The sequence below is a fragment of the Pleurodeles waltl genome, chromosome 4_2, assembly GCF_031143425.1.
Source record: "Pleurodeles waltl isolate 20211129_DDA chromosome 4_2, aPleWal1.hap1.20221129, whole genome shotgun sequence".
Lineage (NCBI taxonomy): Eukaryota > Metazoa > Chordata > Amphibia > Caudata > Salamandridae > Pleurodeles > Pleurodeles waltl.
Genome location: NC_090443.1, coordinates 115518594 through 115541213, shown reverse-complemented (window position 1 = coordinate 115541213; position 22620 = coordinate 115518594). Strand labels below are relative to the sequence as shown.

Genomic DNA, 22620 nt, shown 5'->3' with positions numbered 1-22620 from the left:
TTAGAGTTTGGGAATCGCACTAACATCACAGATTTAGTGCATCACATATCGCCGATGATGGAAAGCTCTCTGTGTCTATCTAAAGACCAGAACTATCGTCCAGAACGTGAAACTAAAAGATCGCACTCGCACAGACACTCACCTCCGGGGCAGCCTCAGAGGCGAGTGTCTGTGCGAGTGCGTTCTTTTAGGTTCGAAAAATCATGGTTTCTCTTACATAGGAGCCATGCTTCATTTGAGCCAGTGGTTGCAGGTGGGGCCCACCAGCACTCAGTTTTGGGGGCTGTCAATTATTTCCCACCCACGCCCCCCATCAGACTTTCACTCAGAGCATCAGGCAGAAAACTACTCAAGGGAGGGGAAGAAAGGAAAATAAAGCCGAGAAAACCGTGAGCAAGGGAGAAAGCAGGATGAAAAAGAGTGGACGAGTGAGTTAAAGGTGCAGGAGGGTCTAGTGGTAGAGGAAAGAGACATCAAGTGGAATTAAAAGTCCCCAGTCTTGGTATTCGGCACCCCAACTATTCTAACTTTGGCACTGCACTTACTGCATGACACATTTAGCAATGCATGTGGGTACAGAGACAACAGCCTTGTTGATGAGATGGAAACCAGGCCTACTCCCACTACGCGTCGTTTATTTTATATCCATTCACCTTGGTTACTAGGGGGACCCCCGTACTCCTACGTGTTCATCTACCATTCAAAGGAATGTCCTTTAAAAACACAATGGCTCAGCAACCTATTTTAAACGTTATAACATCAGAGACATTATTTTGCTGTTTTCAGTTGCTTTTGTTTTCTATTCACTTTCTAAGTGTTGTGAAGAAATGTTACTCGGCCGAAAAGAATATTAAACCTGTTCTAACCTTATGGATGTCAAGGTCATTGAAAAAGCTGGGTTGGACCACAGGTTGTATCCGCAATGGCCTGGGAAACAATGATGCTAAGTGCTACGGGTAGAGCTGAACTCGCCCCAATAGAAGCCAGTGGTAACCTATGTGTCCTCTGTACTACACAGGAGGTTACGGAAGGGCGCGGGACAGGGGGTACCGTGTGAGGACGCGGCGCACGGATGCTTGGAGTGCGATCGGTGATGTCCACTTGGAATGGGAATGTTGTGGCGTTAATGGATAGCTGTTTGAATGAGCACCGTGGACAGGCGGAGGAGCACCTGGTTGTTCCTGCCCCAGTGCTGGATAGCAGGGGCTTCCTGCCGGATCCCGGTTCATGCAGCTCTTTGGCGCCTGTGGAAACATGCTGGATTTGTCCTGGTGTCGTTTGCGGAGACAGGGGCATATTGCACAGTGCCTGCATGTTTTCTGCAAACCTGTAAGCGGTGAGGGGGATTTCTTCTCTGCAATCTTAGAATAACAAAAGATTGAGAAAAAATACAATAAGGGTTTAAGCCCAAGGCTTAAGGTTTGCACGCACCTCATCGATGCCAATAAATAGATGCAACTAATGAACTGGAAGTGACAAGATGATCCCAGCGTCAAAGGCAATAACCTACTTAACAGTATAAATAAAATACAAGTCTGATGTGCATGTTACACGAAGTGCGGGCATTCCCCTCTATGCTACACGGTGAGTCAAAAATCTGACTAGATGAGACACGGAAGTCTCCCAGAACTGTTTTAAGAACTAGAGGTATCTTGCCCGAAGTACAATTCGTTCATAATTGCCAGGCCCTCTGCAGCAGGTGTCTAATTATGTAAACAATTTTAAAATGCATTCTTTGTGACCAATGAAGCTACTTAGAACAGATTTACGGTCGCATATGTCCTTATTACCAATTTCTTTGCAGTAGATTTTTTCTAAAATGTATAAGTAGACTGTCAAACTCTGCTTTTCAAGTTCTGCCCCTCAGGCCTCCACCTCCTTTCCTGTGCCACACCGTGACCCCCAATGTATGGGTTCCTGGAGTATTTTTTTTCCAGCATGGCACGCGCTTCACCCGTGCATTGCAGTTATGTATCCTGAATAAACATTTGTAGGTCATGCTCCGTGGGCCCGTCGTCTTTGTAGGAAAGGACACAGGGTACAGCAGAAATGAGCACCAGGCTACATGCCAAAGAGAGATCCTGTTTTATTCCATAACATCCAGGACGCACCTGCCGTCCGAAGCTTGAAAGGAACAGAAGCAGGCCCTTGAGAGCCCTTCGCCCGGCTGTCAGGGCTGCCCTCCCATATGCAGCACCAGCACCCAATGCAAGTGACGGACTAGATTATTTCCCTTAAACGGGAACTTTTTCAACATTAGACTATTCCGATGGTCCCTTCACCAGGACTGGAGGCCACTACACAGAATCCAAGTGCAAATTTGAACACCAACGATGGCAATTTAATTTACCTGGCCATAAATCTGACCGGGGTATCGGGGATTCCACAGATTCCATAAATTACTAAACGTGTCAAAGGCATGGGGTCCCTGATCATTTAGTTGTCACAGCTGAACATAATGGAGTAAATTCTATTATGAATATTGTATTGCTGCTTGTGTCTGAGGGAATGATGCCTACACTTGGAAAAACACGTTTTCTGTGTTTACATAAAAAGGAAATCTAACACAGTTTATGGGCAAAATTAGTTTCCGCCATATTTTATTCTTCACAAAATCACCATATTGGCTGCGTTTACTATAGCAAAAGCTATTCACGGGGAGTACTTCTTCATTAAAAAGTAAAATTCCCAGTCAATAAGTGTTTAATTAATTAGCCATTTGCCTTGTTCGGCAAACATACTCACAATTATCGGGCCATGACACTGACAGAAGTGTGCTACAAAGTAACAACCGCACATCTGTTGGCGCCATTATTTCGTTCCTGTGCAAATATGTTTTTTCCCCAGTTGTGCACAATTTGCATGCCCTGAGCAATGATGTTAAGGGGTCAGTTGTCTAATGTCATGGCAACGTCAGGGTGCCAAACGCACAGTCTTGTAGGAATTCTTCTAATAGAAACAGCTAAAGTGCCCGCATGAAATGGTGCTTGGGAGCATGCCAAATGTGTCATGTGAAAGTTGTGGCGCTAAATTGGCAGTCCTGTCAAAAGATGACATTCTGAGATCAAGGTTAGAAATATGCGCGGCTCATAGCCCGCCGGAAATTCTCCGCGAAAGTAAATTACTAAATAGACGGGCTAGTGGGGAGTCTGCCAATGTGAAAGGTCAATGTCTTTGTGCCAAATGGACAGACTAGGAGAAAGTCTGCCAAGAGACGTGTAAAGTCATGGTGCTAAGTAAACAGTCTAACATACAAGGACATCTGTCAATGTGACATGCAACTTCATTTTACTAAATACAACGTCCTGTAATTAGTCTGTAAATATCACGACCACGACATAGTTCTAAATTGCTATTTAATGTGACAGGAAGGCTACCACAGGCTAGGTCACAGTGAAAGGGACTTGTCAAAGCCATCCCCCTAGAGGCATAGCTTTTTATTTAGAATAAAGTTTCAGTAGCAGGGGGAACTCGGGTGTGCGATAGCACATTGGACCCAAATTATTACCCCATTTTTTTTATCATAACGAGGATGGCAGGTCAATTTTTTTGCTTCTTTAATGGCAATTGTCACCTTACTATGCCACTACATGCTCCTACATAGGCAGCTTTGTTACATGCTTCTAGAACGGTATGACAGACAAAACAACCAACCGGTGGTTAAACTCTATTCCTTTTCCAACCCTTGGAACTTGCTTAAGCAACGCTTGTCCTCTGAAAGCAGTACCTCAGCTACGAAAGGAGAGCAGAGTCTAGCTCGGAGACATGTCCTCACCCTCTTATGCCAGCCTGAAAGGGTAATGCCCTGACCAGTGGCGGACAGTAGTGTTAGGAGGTAGTGGGGCGGGTGGAACACATAGGCACACACACTCATTCATTTGACACACACACACATCCATTCACAACACTCATTATCAAATATTCAAACATACACGCACGCACCAAACATTCATTTAAAAAAAATATATATATATATTCATCTTCAGCTCTTCCTCGGAGGTCCCAGGAGGGTTGGGACTGCTGCCTTCCCTCACTGGCTAACCTAAGGTCAGCCAATGAAGGAAGGCAGCAGTCGCAACTCGTCACAGAGTGGGACTGTGTCAGTGAGACTGCTGACCTCACCCAACTCTGTGATGAGATGTCACTGATTGACATTCGGCCCTGGGCACTTCAGAGCTTAAAATTGAAACGCCTAAGTCCGAAGCACGTTCCCCCTCGTCATGAGGGGGAGGGCCTCAAGGCACCTTTGCTAGACTGAAGAGGTCACTCCCTTAGGGCTGTAACTTCTTTACCCCAGTAAAGTTCAGCTAAGGCAGCCGGGTTCCTGCGCGAATAGCGCACGTCTAGCTCCTGAATGCCTGACCTGAAAACAAAGTGTGGCTGTCATGCGGCCCTTTGCTCAGCCTGACAGATACTTTGAGGGGCAAAAGGTTGGGGGGCGAGGCCTCTCAGCCCCAAAGAATGAGCTGCGGCTGGCCCGGGCAGGGGGAGCCCCCAATACCTCACATACTGGTAAGCGCAGCACATGGGCACTGCAATTAACAGAAGGCTGTGCACCAGCAATACCACTGGAGTCACCTCTTGTCCCCTACAGAGCAGCAAGGGAAATGGCAAGGGTAGAAACCTCAGAAGGTAAAGAGAGCCTACTGTCTGCTCTTGGCGCAATCACCATGACCCACGAAACCATATACGCAGCGTTAGGGTGAACAAGAGGCAAGGCCGGCGAAGCAGCTGCTTCCCCTGGCTATCCATAACTGAGGGCTATGTGCAATGACCTTAATGTATACGCATATCTTTCCAAGAGTAGGTATTAGTGGGGTACTCGGGTGCCACATACTCAAGAGCAGCCACTCTCCTGCAGCACAAAAAAAACCAGCCTTCCTTCTCCAGCGTTAACTAAAGACACAACAAAGGTCACCATGGGACAGCGGAGACAATGGAGAGCATTTTTCAGGCACAAGCTGGTAGGTCGAGAGGACGGCTTGAATACAGCCCCATTCTCACAGGCTCACTGTTCCACGGAAACTAGATAGCTCTAATCTGGCCGAAATGAGTTGGAGCTGCAGTAGGCAAACATTGCCAAAAAAAACTCAAAGGTAGCTCTGTTAGGGGAAGAGCTGCCGACTCCAGCTTCACCTGCAGCGAAGAGCAGTTCAAAAGTGAGCTGGACGGCTGGAGCTGCTGATGATGTCTGGGCATCCACTCAACCCTGTCTCACAGAACATGCAGCTTGTTGGCCACTAGTTGTATCAGAGACCTCTGATGAACTGTGTGAATCAAACTGGGCTCTCGACTGATCATAAAATGATCCATCACAATTGGGTCCACCAGAAGTTTTCAAGCGTCCCTCCTTTATGTTTGGATTTAAACATATTTGCTTTCACCGAGTATCATTCCCCACACAATAACTGTTTTCTAACTTAATTAAGCTCATCATAAGGTGCTGTGTCATCAACCGCCCCCGCAACAAGCTTCAATGGAAAAGTCGCTCTCTGGCAAGAAGCCCCTCAGGCATGTCACAGGCTCCTGCAACAGACTGATCTACTGATCAAGTCTGGAGACAGGGTTTTGAGAAATCTCAAGAGCATGATGGTAAAGTTATGTTGGGAGACAAAAGGAGGGCTCCAGTCTCCTACACAATGAACTCACATGACCGTAATTTGGTGAGCCCTAAGCGTTTGACAGATCACTAGAGAAAAGGGCACCCACTATAGCAAGTTGTTTAGGTAATGACATTGACATTCTTCCGCTGTTCCGCCATTTAATTAGTGAAGAAGCAGTCATTTCAATAGATGGCCTCTCATTGGTGCATTGGTTTCCTCTCCTGTTTTGGTAAGAAACACTGCCACCTACAGGGCACAGGGGACATGCTCTGTCTGTTTCATGTGCTGTCGAGCGCAGCAGAGCCAGGATTCTGCTGAGAGTTAAGCGGGCAACAGCAAATGCAAGGTTAGCAGTCTCAGCCCCTTTGCGGTCCTCCTCAGGAATGGGAGTGTGGGGGGGGTAAATCAGCCGGGCTCTGTTCTCACACTAACCACTGCACCCTGGGCGGTACTGAAAAGCCTCAAGGAGCCCAGAGTGGTGGGGTGGCTGGTGGAAGCCTGCAGTGGCCAGAGTGGGATATTCCTCATGCAGCCCTGCACTGTCAACAAGAGCTGTGCAGACTCGGTTTACATGGGAGGCTGCAGGACTAGGGTTTCGCACAATAAGGACTTATACATTTCTTTTCATTTTTAGTGATGCCACTAAGGAGATTCGTAAACACTAGTTGCCCTACGCCAGCGGGAAAATGTAATTAAAGTCTTTAATGAAGCCAGCATTAGCAGGAGAAGGCGAACAATCAGAACACAAGTGGTTGCTTATTTACACAGCATTTGTATTTTTCATGCTATTTTGGCGTGAAATACATTCTCGTGTCACACATTTGGCATGAGTACACGCAATTTGCCCTAACATTTATTAACTAGTGAAAGCTAATTACACCAATTTTGAACAAGCCTATATGAAGGTTCCAGCTGTTAAATCGATTCAATGCATACAGCTTTTGGTTACCTGTGCTAAGACCTGAGTTTGTCAGCCAGACCTACTGGAAGAAGCCAGAAAGGGGCAGAAATGCCACAAGAACCCACAATTCACAATACTTCCCTTCCACCCGATCTGAAGGCCTCCCCAAGCTGTGTGACAGAGTCATGCACCCCCTCCCACGGACGTCATTTAGGCGTTTGCCTCTTGCGACCCCTGGCCTCAGAGGTTGCCTGGAACACAGCGGCAGCTCTTTTTTTTTTATTTAAAAAAAGCTTTTTAAAGTATGCTGTGTGCGTGCTTGCAGGTGGGTGAGCGTTTACTTGAGAGTGTGTGGGTGGCTTTTTTTTCCTCGCTGAAAAGGTGATTTGAAAGTCATCAGTGCACGTTTAGTGGGGCACCCTCAATGCTCCGGGAGTTGCAGCATTATTGGTATGGCAGATCTGGACCTACCAGTGTTTTCCGAGGCTACAATTCACTTGACCCAAGTTAGACCTGTGGGATAAAATTACGAATGAAAGACCAAATCTAGGGTGACCAGACGTCCCAGATTTGCCCCGGACAGTCCCGGTTTTTAAAGTACTGTCCCGGTGTCCCGACGCTTCAATTAATTTTAAATAAACGTCCCGGTTTTTGGGACAAAAGGTCAGATTATTAAATAAATATCCCGGTTTTTGGCACAAAGGTCAGATGATCTAGGGAAGCATAAGTTAAAGAGGCCTACAAAGTATAAAATAATTAAACTATTTTATCTGTTACTGTCAGGCAACACAGTCCCCTGTCTGTTCCCAGCAGTGAGACGGGGTGGGGAGCTGAGAGAGGTGGGTGGGAGAGAGTTGGGGGTGCAGATTGGGAGGTCAAGCCATAGCTAATTTTATATATATAGTCATGTAAGTGTGTGTGTGTGTGTATATATATATATATATATATATATATTTATGTGTGTGCGTATATATATATGTAAATATGTACATGCACACACACACATGTATAGGCACACATTCACAAAGCTACGCAAAAAAACGGGACAGGCCACATAAAAGTGAGAGTAATGTATTTAGTCCTTCTTTTATGTCTGCCCTGTCCCGGTTTTTGCTCCTGAAAATCTGGTCACCCTGACCAAATCCATTCAAAGGCAGATCAAAACGATTCCTGCTCAGACTTTGGGTCTACTCAGCAGTATGTTATGGTCCCCTGTGTCATGGGCTGCTGAGAAGCTGAGGAACATGAGGGCTGTTCTGGTTTTCAACCAAGGACGACAGAAGCTCTTCTTTAGTGTTATCCAGTGTGGTTATGCTGCCTCTTGCCTAGTTGAACCCAGAATGGCCATCACGACCTTTTGATTGATGTACTGATTCCATATGTCTCTTTAAACCGCCCCAGTCCATTAACAACACTTCATTCAATAATGATGTTCCCCCGCCGCCCCCAACTGGAACTGGTAACCTTTAGGGCGTGGTGAAAAAAAGTGCCTGTTAAATAAAAAGAGATACATTTGAGGCTTATAGACACATTGCAGCTTACAGAGCCTCTGGCAAGGGGGAATAGTGCAAGTACCTTGCTGCACGAAACAGCAAAAACTTGTAGTAGCAAACGTGAGTTTAAGATCGAGCACGAGACTGGCGGAAAATGTTTCACTTACAAAAGAATTTGGAAGCACTAGTTAAAGAGGTCACGTGGTGAATGACGTCACAACATAACTCAAAGCCCCAGCTGGCACCAAAAACGTTCTATAATGTTTACTGTTAGAGATACATGAATGGACAAACAACTTTTTTTGTGCCCTGTGTGGCCCTTTAAAGAGAGGGGAGCCTTGAGTGAGAAAAGATACCTGTGAATACTGCCATTATTAAAAGTCACAGAGGCGACTGCGCTAACTCACCATCAATACTAGCGTCATCCACCAAAATGATTTCCTTCAGCAGGATGGCTGGGGTGGAGTGCAGCACACTGTACACGGTCCGCAGGAGCGTGGACCAGGCCTCGTTGTGGAATACAATAATGACGCTGGTGGTCTGGAGGGCAGGGCAGCGCTTGAATTTCTGCTCAATACACCTGCAACATGACAAAGTAAACATCACTGACGGAGTAGTGGCAATTCTGTAGATCAGGTCCTTGCTATTTCCAAATCATTCTAGCAATTATTTTTGGTCGATAGCCAATTTGTGAACCAATTTCGGTATATAAAGCCACTGATGTGGTGTAATAGAAGGACTACAGCAATTTAATTGGGTCAGTTTCACTGATGAGACAGATGACCTAGTGATTTCAGCTTCCTGACTACTTCTTCAATCATTATCCACCACTCAGCGCTGCACATGCAAACATCAAAAGAAAAAAATAAATGCAGGTCTGGAAGATCCCTGAACACACATCCCATTGCAGTAATCAGTTTGATCTTATGGTCACAGGTTTAAATCCCAGTGGGCCCTCTGATCCTTTTTGACCTTCCAAGGTCGAAAAAATTAACACCATTGAGTTGATTTACAAATATCTGTCAGCTCCAAGTTTACCGTCGAGGTGAACTAGTGCCTTTGAAATACACCCTTTGTATGACTATTTTGGCCTCGGATTCCTCCTTAAACTTACCTAGGGATAGCAGTGCCTGTAGTTTGTGGCAGGCAGTTGGAAGCTCAGAGAAACACATAGCTCTGTTTTTGCCATGTGGACTCCTCTCGCTTTATAGGCTCGAGGTTCACGAGACACGCCCAGAAGGAATCAGGAATAAACATGGTACACCACTCCACAGAATACTGAAAATATCCCCCACACCATTTGCAGAATGTTTTTGAATCTTGATCATAATGTTTGACCGTAGGAACCTCGCCTCTAAAGCCCACCGCCACTCTGAAGAAAAATTAATGTGTGACATATAACAAGTTTATGAAAAAAAGGCAATAACGTCCCAGCAGCAGTCGCTACTTAGAAGAATTCATGGGTTGAGCGCAAATTCAAAATAAAACTTTGTACTTTAATCCCCACTCTGTCTCACCACCGGGATGCAGCAGTAGGTGATGAAGAATTGATCCAGCTCTTTAGAAACAGCAACATTTTGTAAAGCCGGAGCATCTTTTTGTCCCGCCTAACAGAACAATTCAGTCTCATTCAATAAGCACTCAAATTACTGCTTTCTGCAGCTTGTTCACCACATCTGTTGAGTACATCTCTCCACTAAGAGCTTTTGTCTTAAATGGCCAGCACTATGTTTATGTGGCTTCCCCACCTCTGTCTAGATTCCTTCTTGTTCCTTGGAGAGGATGACAGAAAGTCCAGTCTGTGCCCTTATATTTCTATAGATGTACCATCCTGTGGCAGTTTACTACCAGCACCAGAACTCAATCAAACATTTATAGAGCGTGGCAAATCACCCGGGATGATCTGGAGGCGCTGGAGCTGTATGCTGCTGCGTGGAGGAACGATAATTCGATCATCCAGGTCTCTAAGTTTTCGTTTGAATCTCTGTAGTGACAGTGCGGTCCTAAGGTTCAGGGGGAGTTTGTTCCAAGCCTTGGCTGCCAGGTGCGAGAAGGAGCGTCCTTTGCTGTTGGCTCGACAGATCCGTGGGGTATCTGCGAAGGAAAGGAAAGCTGATCGGAGGTGTCTGGTCAATTTGCGGAAGGTGAGGCGTTTGTTAATGTATGCAGGGCCTTGTAGGAATGGGTCAGTGTCTTGAGCTGGCATGTCTTCTGAATCGGGAGCCAGTGTAGTTTTTTGAGATGGGGTGTGATGTGGGTCCTTCTGAGGAGGTAGAGTACAAGTCTTGCCTCTGAGTTCTGTATTATCTGGAGTATCTTCAGGAGGCGTGCTGTGAATCCTACATAGAGCGTGTTTCCGTAGTCCAGTCTGCAAGCGATGAAGACTTGCGTGACTGTCCTTCGGGAGCCATGATCTTGCAGAGCATGCAAAGGGTGTGAAAGCAGATGAGAATGCCTTGACTTGTTACATGGATAGCTTGCTATCCAGGATGATGCAGAGGTTGCAGGCGGGGTGTGTTGGGGTAGGGGGTGTGCCGAGCTCTGCAAATCATCAGGTGTCAGTCCATGGCGAGGTGTTGTTCTCAAAGATGACGACTTCTGTTTTTTCAGTGTTGTTTGAGACAGTTGTCCTTCATCCAGCCTGCTACTTTCATCATGCATCTGTGAAAGTTAGCTTTTGTAGTGGAGGGATCTTCGTACAGTGAGAGGATGAATAACTCAGACTGTAGGCTTGGCTGGAATTCAACTGTCCATACAATACCCTGCCCCATTCATTGCTACTGAATGTCTTTGGGGCATCACAGAAAGAACCTGTCAGATTTCAACTATACCCTTTGGGATCACACATGCCAAAACTTTAGCAAACGCTCTAGAATAGAGATAGTGAATTACACCGAAGGGGAATTTCGTATTTAGCTCTGCAGAGTCAAACCTGAAAAAATTTAAGGTCAAGTTCCCCTTATAAGCATTATGTAAAAGATTTGATACCAGCCACCTGGCTCTAGGCTCTGCTTACAGCTAAAAGGGCTGAGGTGAGCCCTCCCCCCACCCATGTTCCATTGGCTCTTCTACTATTTGCAAAGGACAACACTGGGCCAGCTCAATAAAAGCTTCTCTTTTAGTACTCTGCCACTTTGTGTTTCGTGAGCTGAAGCATCACTGAAACTTCAGATTTGTGAATCTGGAGCACCCAAGCTTTACTCTTGAGTTTGTGTCCAGGGTGAGCCAGCAAAAGGAAAATTAGGACTTGATGGAATGGAAGGCTACTTTGGCACCATGGTTAGGTGTCACACATTTAAGTCTCTGTACTGAACCAGACTCAAGTTGATGGGGCTGCAAAGCCACATGCACAAGAATGATTGTGATGTGAAATGAGTTGGAAGTTTGGAGCTGGTTCACATTAGTTAGGTATAAGATTGCTTTTAAAAAACGAAAAAAATAGGTGAAGTCTTCACTGTCACAATTCCAACTGTCTTTCTAATTTGCTTTGACAACAAAGTGATGAAGAAGGAGCAGAGGTGGTCCTTTCATAAAAAGATGTGAGGTTGTGAGGCATGTAGGAAGTTGCAGGTGAAGAAAAGCATACACATCTGGCACGGCAGCTCCTCCAAACGAGATACATGAACATTTTTCCCCTTTAGTTGCAATACAACTGTAAGCACGCAAAATCACAATTTCTCAATAGCTGTTAATAATATATTCATCGTCAGATCTGGGTGGTGCTATTTGGAGAGATGGAAAATAAATTGCTCTACTCAAAGCAGAGAAGCCAGGAGCATAATTCATGTCCCTAAGAGTTACTCTTAAACATTTTCGGGACCCTGGACAAGGAATGTTTTGCAGTCCCTTGTTAGGAGCAAACTCAAATTCTGTTACCTATTTTCTGCTCATTCAAGCCCATATGATTTCAAACAATATTAAATTATACATTAACTTTCATCAAAAACAGCCAAGGTCCTTCCTGGGATTCCGAAATTCCTAAAAATTACACTGGGTAGTGAAAGTCAGAGGTAGTTAGACAGAGGAAGTTTTTGATAGATAAGAGTAGAAGACAGATAACTTCACAAGGGGGGCCCTTGGGCAATTGCTAATTGTGTCCATGCCTTAAAATATTTCTGATTAGTAGTCCAGTAAATAAATTAAAAAGTGGACTTGTTCCACAGCAGATTTCTAAGCCACGTCTACTCTACAAAGGGTCTAAGGCAAAGCACAGTTCGAAAGTCCCTAACAGTGAAATCTGAAAAGAGAACTCACGCATACCGGGTGACATCAAACCTTCAAACATGGTAATAATGAAACTACCATTTTACAACAGAAAAGTGTAATGCTTACCAACTTTTGAAGACGGGCGTCATGGAGCATGCTTCTCTCCTCATGCCCAAAACCATTAATGTACTTTTAGAGGGGGGTTTTAAACCATCTTCTTTCTAAATCAATCTCGGCCTTTCAAAGCTCCCTCGAATCTTTTATAAAATAAACCTCACCTGGAATTAAATGAGGTCATTGATTGAACCTAGGGCACGAGTGACATCAACAAAACAGTAGGGTGGCCATCTTTGGCGCCAGACTGTCACCTTGTCACTATTATTTTTGCGAGCAAATTGACTGATTTAATTTATAGATAGCAAAGCATCCTTCCATTTTATTGCGATTTAATTTATTTATTTTAACTTAGCACTTCAAGTCAGGTGGGCGTTGTAGTCATACTCCCAGATATTAAATCTTTACTGCTAGGTACAGTTCGAGAAGAGCGACCTTCAATATTAAAGAAATGTGATCGATGTTAATTTGGCAGTAGTGGTCGGTATTTACTGATCCTCACGGATGCCACGGGCCAGACCAATCCTTACACAGGAATGAGGCGAGCATAAGCTTCAGCCAATGAGATGAGGAGGCGGGAACCTGGGTTAGTGGGATAGAGCTTGAGGCTGCCATTGCTGCCTGCTCGCGTTTCTTCCCTCACTATTTCTAGGTCTCCTCTCTATTATCACACGTTCACTTTTTCTCTTTTATTGCAGAGACCCCCGGAGAGCCATGGTTTCAACGGAGCCAGTATCTCTTTCCCTACTGTCGGTGCTCAGCTTCTGCAGGGCTTTGGAGCAGAGGGCTGAGGTCCAGTTTCGTGACCCCTGCTGAGGCCTAGCACCACAAGGCTCACCCTGCAGAGCCCCCAGCTTCGTCCCACTGCCTCTCATGGCTGGAACAGAGATCAACATGGAGCTGAAATCATGCACACTGGGACAGATGTGAAGCCAAGTCTGAATTCACCAACCTTCCGCAGGCCATAAAGGGGGGGATTGATGGGGTCATGGGCGACTCTCCTACGCTGGGGTGCCTCAGTGTGTGCATGCGGGTAGTATGGAGGCCCTCTGCTATTGGGAGCATTACAGGCCCTGTACATCGAGGACCACTGTTACAGAGGCCCTGGCCTTGTTTACCAGAGGCATTGCAGGCTTGCGCACCTCTTTTTGCCCATCGATTCAACTGCGCTTGTTCATAGGCTGGTCTCATTGGAAAGGGGTAGCAGAAGAATGAGAAGAATTGAAAATGGAGTGACCACTGGAAGGGAAAAGAAAGGGGTCATGTGAGCACTGACAAGAATGGGAGGATGAACGAACCAAGTATGGCTGAGCTGGGGGTTGACAGGGACAGGAGGTAGAGGGGGGAAAAGGTAAATAGGCTAAAGATTAAGATATTAATTGAAGGGGGGGATAAAGAATGAACCCAGGAAAGGAGGAAAAAAGATGCATGCAATAATGCAAGAGAATGGAGCACCAGGGCATGACAGTAGCAAGAATGGGAGGATGAAAGGACAAAGAATAATTGAACAAAGGGTGGATGGAAGTGAAATAGAAGAATGAACAATGGACTACTGAAAGAACAAGGAGAGAGCAATGCAATGGGAGGACAACTATACCATGGAGGTGATGGTATAGAGACCGAGGCCAGCAGGGTGGCGGGACCATGGGCTGGGTCAGAGGACCTACATAAAACGGCCAAGCAAACAATACTGGCCCAGGGGCTTGCAAATACTAGGGACATCCATGTCAATGGCCCATTTGTCAGTACTACGGTGGATGCAGGAGGAACTGGGAGCAGAGGGGGTTAGGTGCATCAGAAGTGGCACACACTTATCATACTTTTGCAAAGTCACAATAAGACTGCTTGCTTCAGACATGGTCGATCACATGATTCTCAAAGGGGAAGCTTCCCCTATGCAAAATAGATACCACCCTCTTTAAAGTGTAGGTAACTGATGGATGGTTTGCGAATGTAACAGTAGTAAAAAACCAATAATGCATCTTGTTGCACCAGGCCCTTTTTGCAGGGTCATCCACAGTCTTTTTGCCTCCTTCCTCCTAATTTTTTCTGACCATTTTTTGTTGGCTTTAGGATTTTGGGCACTTTATCACTGCTAAAACAGTGCTAAAATGCATATGCTCTGTGTAAATTGTACTGTTGATTGGATTTCCATGATTGGCAAATTTGATTTACTGGTAAGTCTCTAGTAAAGTGCACTAGAGGTGCCCAGGGCCTGTAAATCAAATGCTACTAGTGGGCCTGCAGCACTGGTTGTGCCACCCACATTAGTAGCCCTGTAAACATGGCTCAGACCTCCACTGCTGTGTGTGCAGTGTTAAACTGCCAATTCCACTTGGCAAGTGTACCCACTTGCCAGGCCTAAACCTTCCCTTCTATTACATGTCAGGCACCTCTAATGTAGGCCCTAGGTAGCCCCAGGGGCAGGATGCAGTGTATGTTTTATGGTAGGACATATACTAGTGTGTTTTATATGTCCTAACAGTGAAATACTGCCAAATTCGGTTTTCACTGTGCAGTGCCTATCTCTCACATAGGTTAACATGGGGACTGCCTTTAAATATCCTTAAATCGCAGATTCCCTTTGAGAGCAGATAAAAACATGGAGTTTTGGGTCTCTGAACTCACAATTTAAAAATACATCTTTTAGTGAAGTTGTTTTTTAAATTGTCTATTTGAAAATACCACTTTTAGAAAGTAGGCATTTTCCTGCTTAAACCATTCTGTCACTCTGCACGTTTGTGGATTGTCTGTCTGGGTCAGTTTGACATTTGGGCTGTTTTGCACCTCTCTAAACCAGTGGTCTCCAAACTTCTTAATGCCGTGCCCCCCCAGTTGAAAAACAAAAATCTATGGGCCCCTCTTCAGAATTTCACAATTATTATAAAGATGGCAATGTTTAAATACGTCCAGACCTATTTAAACATTGTAGTCAGGTGCTGTTACCTTTTTTTAAATGCAATAACATGCTTTTGTTTAAAACAATGGCCTGTTATCTGAATAATGCTTCTTTTGGCCCGCCCCACAGTTTGAAGACCTCTGCTCTAGACAGTGACACAAAGGGGGCGGGGTGTAGCCTGCATATCCTGATGAGCCTTCTAAGCTGGGGGGTGGGGGGGGGGGCGGGAGAGGAGTGGTCGTTCACACCTGAAAGGACTGTATCTGCCCTCACACAATGCAGTCTCCAACACCCTGGTGTGTGTCTAGGGCCTGGCCAAGGAAGGATCTCACAAACATTTGAGACTTTGCTTTGAAGTTTGCCAACTTCAAAGGCAGAAAGGGGTATAAGAAGAAGACCCTAAATTCCAGACTTTTAGAATCTTTCTGGAATCAAGAGGAACCTCTGCCCAGAAGACGAGCTGGAGGAGGAGTATTGTCTCTTTGCTGGATTGCTCTGTTGGACTGGCCAGCAGTTGCTGCTTCTGCCTGAAAAGCGTGCAAAGGGTGAACTTTGCTCTGTGTCCTGCTTGAGAAAGTTCTCCAAGGGATTAGAGTAGAGCTTCCCTCCTGTTGGAAGTCTCAGGGACACAAAAGACTTCAGTTTCCCTGACCTTCAGCACTGGGAACTGTGTGTTTTGTGCTGTTCAAGAGGAGAAAAAACAGTGCGGACACCAACTAAGCCGCTGGCCTGCACCGTGACCTACAGATTGGGCACGGAGCCGCACAGCCCCGCTTCACACCGCGACCCTGGTCTCACCGACGCCATCATCGGACGACCTAACCGAGCCGCTGCTCGCACCGCGGCCTGTGGGCCCTGCACTCCGGCATCACCTGCTCACACCGCAGCCTGGGCATCTCCGACGACGACGCTCCTGACGCCAGCACCGCTGCCTGCACCGTGGACACCACTCATGAGGTACACAAAGCTCGGTCCCGTCCCGCAGCCCCGGTCCATGGATGCCAGAACCATCGACTCCAGTGTCGTCACCAGGCATCCCTTCCTGCACCATGGCCTGGGGACACCGCTCGTGAGGGTCACAAAGCATCGTCCCATCCCGCACCTCAGGCTTGCGTCTACCGACGACAGCACTTCAGCAACGATGATGACACTGCCTGCACCGTGACATTGCACGGCGAACCGCTTCACACCGCAGGCCTGGTCTCATCAACGCCACTGGATGCTGTCACCGAGCCACTGCCTGCACCGTGACCTGTGTGCACCGCACGTTGCATCGTTCCGCTTCGCACCACATCCCTGATGCCATCCACAACAGTGCTTCTGAATTCATCAACCCGTAGTTCGATCTGCAACGCACATGAGTTCAAGGGCCCGATGACCCCCGCAATGACTCTGGAACCAACACCATGATGCCAGTGATGCCACTTTCCAGAGCTCACTGCAAGGATCACAGCGCCCTGCAAATCCAAGGTACTGTTTGCGAGTCTTCCCGACACCGTGGCTTGCCCACATCCGGCATGAACTGTTGGTTTTGTTGATCACGACGCCATGATAGCCCCAGGTGGAGATATCAACTTCAAGGAACTGTATTTTTGAGTAAATCTTGCAAAATTTATATCTTTATTACAGTACGTTTGATTTTTATCGTTTTGGTCTTGTTTTACACAGATAAATATTGGCTATTTTTCTAAAGCTGGTGTGGTGTCCTTTTGTAGTGTTTTCACTTATTATGTATGTTATGTGAAAATGCTTTACACATTGCTTCTCAGAGTGGATATCAGTAGGCCTGGACAAAATGTTTTTTATGCTGGCATAATTCTCATAATTGTGCGAATTTCACATCATCCTTCTTGTGTGAAATCTCTAAAATTATACCATGTCAGATAATTAATGTTCATGAGGATTCAGGGAGCCCCCTACCCCGACCCACCGAGTGGATGAAACCATATCTCTTGCATGCAGATTACTTACGAACTCTAGGGTCACCTGGTAATTAGAACGGGTATGGAGCCGGCTTTCAAAGTCTCCTGCTGTGATTACACCTACTCAAGTACGAAGTCTAAGGAGAGGAACCTGAAGAATGAGTAGAACTAGGGAAACAGTGAGTGAAAGAGAAAGGGAAGGATACATGAAAGAGTTTGGGTTTTTTAAGCGTGGGACTTGCACTGCATGTCATGGGTCCTCCGTGAAGAGTGGTTCTACACATTATAACTAGAAGATATTATGTCTGGGCTTTAGGTAAAGATCTTCTTAGTCCAGATTGGTCATGGAGCGAGATGACATACTTCGAGGTGAAAACATGACTGAATGGTCTGCATTTTGGATTCTGCATTCTTGATTTAATAAGATGTATGTGAAGAAGAGACTAGGGACAAGCCCTTCACTAAATTGATGGTTCTTGTAGATCCTAGACTCTCATACCATCAGAAGCTGTTCATGAACACAAGGGAAAGCAAAATCGACATTTTCCAGCTCGGTATACACCAACTAATAAACAAAATGGCAAGTTAGTAACATGTTTCTGGCAAGGAGCCCCGATGTTTATTTCCTCTGTTCTGCTGAATGTCGAATGACTGAACTGGTAGGAAAAAAACACCACAACCGTAAAAATTAAGTAAATGAAAATATACAATAGGTCAACAGCAATAATGAGTTAGTTCTGGAATTTAATTTTGAAATGGAACAGGGCTAAACCAGAATTCAACCCCGAGTGCTCAGGAGATCATCATTAGGGCATGAACCCTCGTTCAGATATAAAAACTCTAAATGTGTTGAAGTAGGTAGGAGATGTGCAAAGCCGAAAGATGTTTTGACTGTGTATCTAGCTGGGTAAGTAAACAATTCTAAGGCATCACGTCTACAAAAGGTAATTGGACACTTTGTAACAGGACAAGGGTGAACCAACTTTACCTGTTGAACAAATTATAAGTCATTATAAAGTGATTTGTTTTTTACACTCTTCAGAAAATCTATGAAATTAGAAATTTCTTTTAGATATACAAATAGTTAAAAGATCTAGTGTCAGTAAGCGCAATATTGCTCTTTAAAAAAAATTCTATCCAAGCTGTTGTCAGAGTGGCCTCCAGAGAATCCAAGAGTCAAGGTGTAAAGTTGATGGTTTACTGTATTACTAAAAAGTCCACAAGACCAGCGGTGTACACAATTATAAACCCGCTCCTTTCTCTGTCTCAACATTCTACAGATCCTGGTATAAATAATCTACAAACATTCTGTTACTACACAGAGAAAATAAAATTACCTATGAACATTCTGTTATTAAATAGTGAAGATTCTAACTTGCCTACAAGAATGAAAGCACAATAGTGCATATTCAACACAAACCTCAGGATTTGGAACCGAATTTTGTTCCTGTTCGTTCATGTTTCAACCATTACCTTGTCCACTGCAGTACTATAAATTAATCTAAATAAGCTTTTATTGGTACTCTAGGATCACTCTTGTGCTAGTTCAAGATCTTTGCTGACCTCCAATAGACTTGAAAAAAAGAACCACTCTATGCTGCATTTGGCCATTTTTCTAAGACCTGAGTTTCCTTGTACTATTTTCATCTGTTCTAAGTTCATATGCAAAAGGTAGTTTGAGATCTCCAACACTTCCCCACTGTATTCTGGTTCTTGCAGATTTAAATTTCAGCATCTCTGGTTATAAGATTTTTGGTAAAGAACTAGCCATCCTTTATGCTCCTGAGAGATGTGGCCTTCAACATTGGGCAGAGGTTGAGCCTCACTAATTATACAATTTCTACTCTTAGCCATAACACACTGGTGGCCAGCTTAGAAGTAAGTGGATAAATGGATTTTATTTTTGGTGTGAAGACTGTGCCTCTAATTGATCTGTACATTTACCCATGGATGGGGGTTTTGACATTTTTCAGAAGGGCGTATTTTATTATACCCACAGATTGTGCATACTGAACATGATCCTAAAGGGCAGGTTTGTTAAGCTGCGAGTCTAGTATCCATTTTGAATATAAAGCAAGGGATGCTGGTTCCAGTGATCTACCCAAACTGGATCGGAAAGTGACTGGAGTACAACTCCCTGGCATTGTGTTTTTGTGAATCTTTGGATGATCATCAATAGTAACGTTATGTTTTGGGTACCCCGAGTTTTCTGCAATTGTGATTAATGTTACATACAGGTTACGTTGGGGGGTACTGGATAAAGGCACTATGATGGAATGGTTAAAGGGGGGGAATCAAAGCATTACAATGGGCTGGAAGGAGAATGGGTGGAGGTCCCATACTGGAGCTATACGTTTCCACTCGTGTCCATCTCTGAAAGCTTGAATTCAGGTTTCCATGTTCAGATGGCCATAAGACTCATCCAGCCTACCAATTGTAGACTAAGAGAGTGTGGCTTGTTGACCCACGTGTCACATGGAAAACTATGTTGTTCAAACACTTTAGAACAGACTTTACAAGGAAACCTAACCACTGCAACAGGACTGCAGAGAAAAGAATGGTAGCGTTAGCTGGCTTCACACCTAGTGGCAGATTAACCGGAGTCAACGCAATTAGGCAGCAGTCCATGATGCATGGTCCTCTTGTAGGGACCTCTCAGTAGAAAGTAACATCTTTAAGAAGCACCAATCATTCACAAGTGTGTATGGCCTCAGCAGAGAGAAGCAATGAAATATGGGAATGGAGAATACTTACTCGGGTGGTCTGCTGTCTGGTCCCAAGGACCTTTGTAGGGAGATCTGTTCACTGGCAAACGCGTTGAAACAATGCTTCTCATAGCCCCTGTCTTTCTCCTTGGTTTCCTCTGCCGTCCACACATCCTTCTTGAAAGCTTTGCCATCCGCGCCTGGACTGTTTGGGTCCTGCGGCGGCCGCTCCATGAAGGGCTTGAGTTCGGCTGCCGTGTAGTAGCCGGGAAGGCACACGTTGATGTTGGGCTCCTGGGCTTCTTGCTGCACTGGGGCATTGATCTGCAGCTTGGGCATGGAGTCCCGCAGGTTGTTCACAGCCCCCCTCATCATGTCCAGCACTTGATCCTTCCTCTCCACGATATTCCTCAGCCAAGGGTCCTCCTGATCTCCCGTCGCCACGTCTCGGTGCATGAAGAACAGGAAGATGACAAACACGATGCCCAGCGCCGCCAGTTTCAAGTGCCCATGTCTCCGTAGCAACCTCATTGCCTCTGAGATTTTCTGAATATTCGATGAGATTAAGATCTTTCTACACACCAACACAAGTGTAGAACTAGTCAGTCATCTTCCAGCCACTCTTCCAAATACTGAAAAAAGAGAATAATCATATTATTAGTCATTATCTCACGGACCAATTAAATCTCCACGGTATTACATATAAACGGGGACACTACTCGTTGACTCACACCACAGGCATCTGCAAAGTGTGCAGCAACACTGTGATGGAACAGACTTCAGAGAAGAGGTGTCTATTCTTGATTGGTTGAGTTACGATTCTAAGTTCTAGAACATTAACACAATGAAAAAAAGTCTAGGTTCAGATTTCAAGAATTCCTAAAACGCACGTTTTCTTAAGTACGTCTTGTCTACCTGCAGCCACAAAAAATACATTTCACTAATTTTACATGCTGGGTAGCACTTTCTGGTGTTTGAGAGTTCTTAATAACGTATTCAGTCAGAATTTTCCATCTGCCGAGCACTGTTGTACCACACAAATCCCCGAATGATTCCGAGTTTCAGCACTTGGGTCTTCTGCCCCCTACCACTGCATCAGGAAGCCAGGTAAGAAAGCTTCAACCTTTCACACAGCTTTGTATGACAGAACCGTGTTAGATTAAGGGGGGTTGAAATTAAGGGCATGTTTATAGTGTCGAAAATCGAATGTACTACATTCGTATATACGCATCCCAGCACCTTCTTTACCCCCTGAATGTTTTTCGAAGTCCCAGGTAAAATTATATTTTGCTGTTTGAGTGTTCCTCCGCCCCCCACCCAGGCAAGAGACCATGTATTAAGACTTTGCACCATTGTGTAGCCCACTGTTAGTGATATGGAAGCTCCTGCCCTGCACATACCTGCAACAGTGGTGGAACACCACTGAATTTAGGGTAATCTTGCACTGTCCATATGATGTAGTAAGGACAAAAAACATTTTAAATGTACATTGACATATTTAGCTAAAGTTCATCATATTTTAAAGAACCCCTTAAGAGCGCGTACATGGTTACCTGTGACATTTGGTGAATATCCGTCGAGAAATCCCTACCTTGAAACTTAGTTTTAGCATTCGTTTCTTGAGCACTTCTCTGCATGGGCTACTCCCGACAGCACTGAAGAACACATTGCTAAAATCTGAAATCTGCCCTCAACAAGTTATACAATGCATTCAGAACTTACTTGGGCCTAGTGGACGTTTCATGCGCAGAACGATCCCATTTAAACCCAGCCAGTACTCCGACACACGATCAGTGGCACTCTGGGAAGTCAATGCGGACACATGTTCAAGCACTACTGGGCAATAAGGTAATGCGCATTAAAGAAGCAGGTACAGAGTCCCTGTAACTGTACCAGGCGCAAGGAACTGAGCCACGGTGAATCTACATGAAGACCAACAAACGTGTATTCATACAGTCTCCGTACACTACACCATATTCAAAGGAGTAAAAGAAAAATTTAGTAAGCTCCCTCCATCTTTAGGTTTACGAGTGGCAGTTAGCACTGATTTTTGCTGATTGAAATCTGTAAATGCGGTTCTTCGGAGCAGTGTTATTCCTGACGAGTGGATGTACCGCGGGGAAGGCCTCAGGTCAGGTGGATGTTTGGGTCAGTTATGGTTCATGTTACAGTGCTGTACAGAGAGATGAGGCATTTCTATTATCGGCACGTGTGCGTTTAATTGTGAGCGTGCATGACTGGTTTTCAAAACTCACTCATAAATCCCACTTCTATCACTACAATGTAAATATTTGATTTAGGTGCGTGTTTCCAAAGAAAATCAAGCGATGGATTGCCTTCAGTTAGGAGCATCGTTTGAAAGTCAATCATGTGAACTCAGAATTAACAGCAAATAACAGTTATACTAGCATTCAACATTCTGCGTTTATTTGAGGACGAAGAGAGAACATGGGGGGCTGCAGCGTCGCTGCTGCGCGCTGGGCGACACGCTTTGCCGGTCGAGGGTGGAGCAGTGATTCTTGCTCGCACCGATGTGTCGGCGCAGATTACAGGAGGTTTGGAGGTCGGGGGAGCCTCGGGGCTGCTCGGACGGCAGAGCCAACACACTTAGGGCTCTGTGTTGGAGTAGAGCCGCCCTGGAGCTCCGACGCTCACGTGATACAGCCCCCCCTCCCTGGTGATACAGGTAGAGGCAGAGCCAGCACAAGCAAAGGCTGGATGGGCTCTGAGCTGCTCAAGGCATCGGTAAGGAGGGGCAAGTCAGCGTGGAGAGGGAG

The 22620-nt window shown here is 45.4% G+C and overlaps 1 protein-coding gene across 1 annotated transcript in view; it reads right to left on the bottom strand.

The window, feature by feature from the left end:
* Positions 1-22620, bottom strand: part of GALNT6 (polypeptide N-acetylgalactosaminyltransferase 6) — a 175518-nt gene that overhangs the window by 78212 nt on the left and 74686 nt on the right. The window contains exons 2-3 of the mRNA XM_069230890.1: positions 19893-20475; positions 8405-8577 (exon numbers count right to left, since the gene is read on the bottom strand). Of these exons, the coding sequence (XP_069086991.1) occupies positions 8405-8577; positions 19893-20374 (655 nt within the window). The 5' untranslated portion in view covers positions 20375-20475. The remainder of the gene's footprint in view (positions 1-8404; positions 8578-19892; positions 20476-22620) is intronic.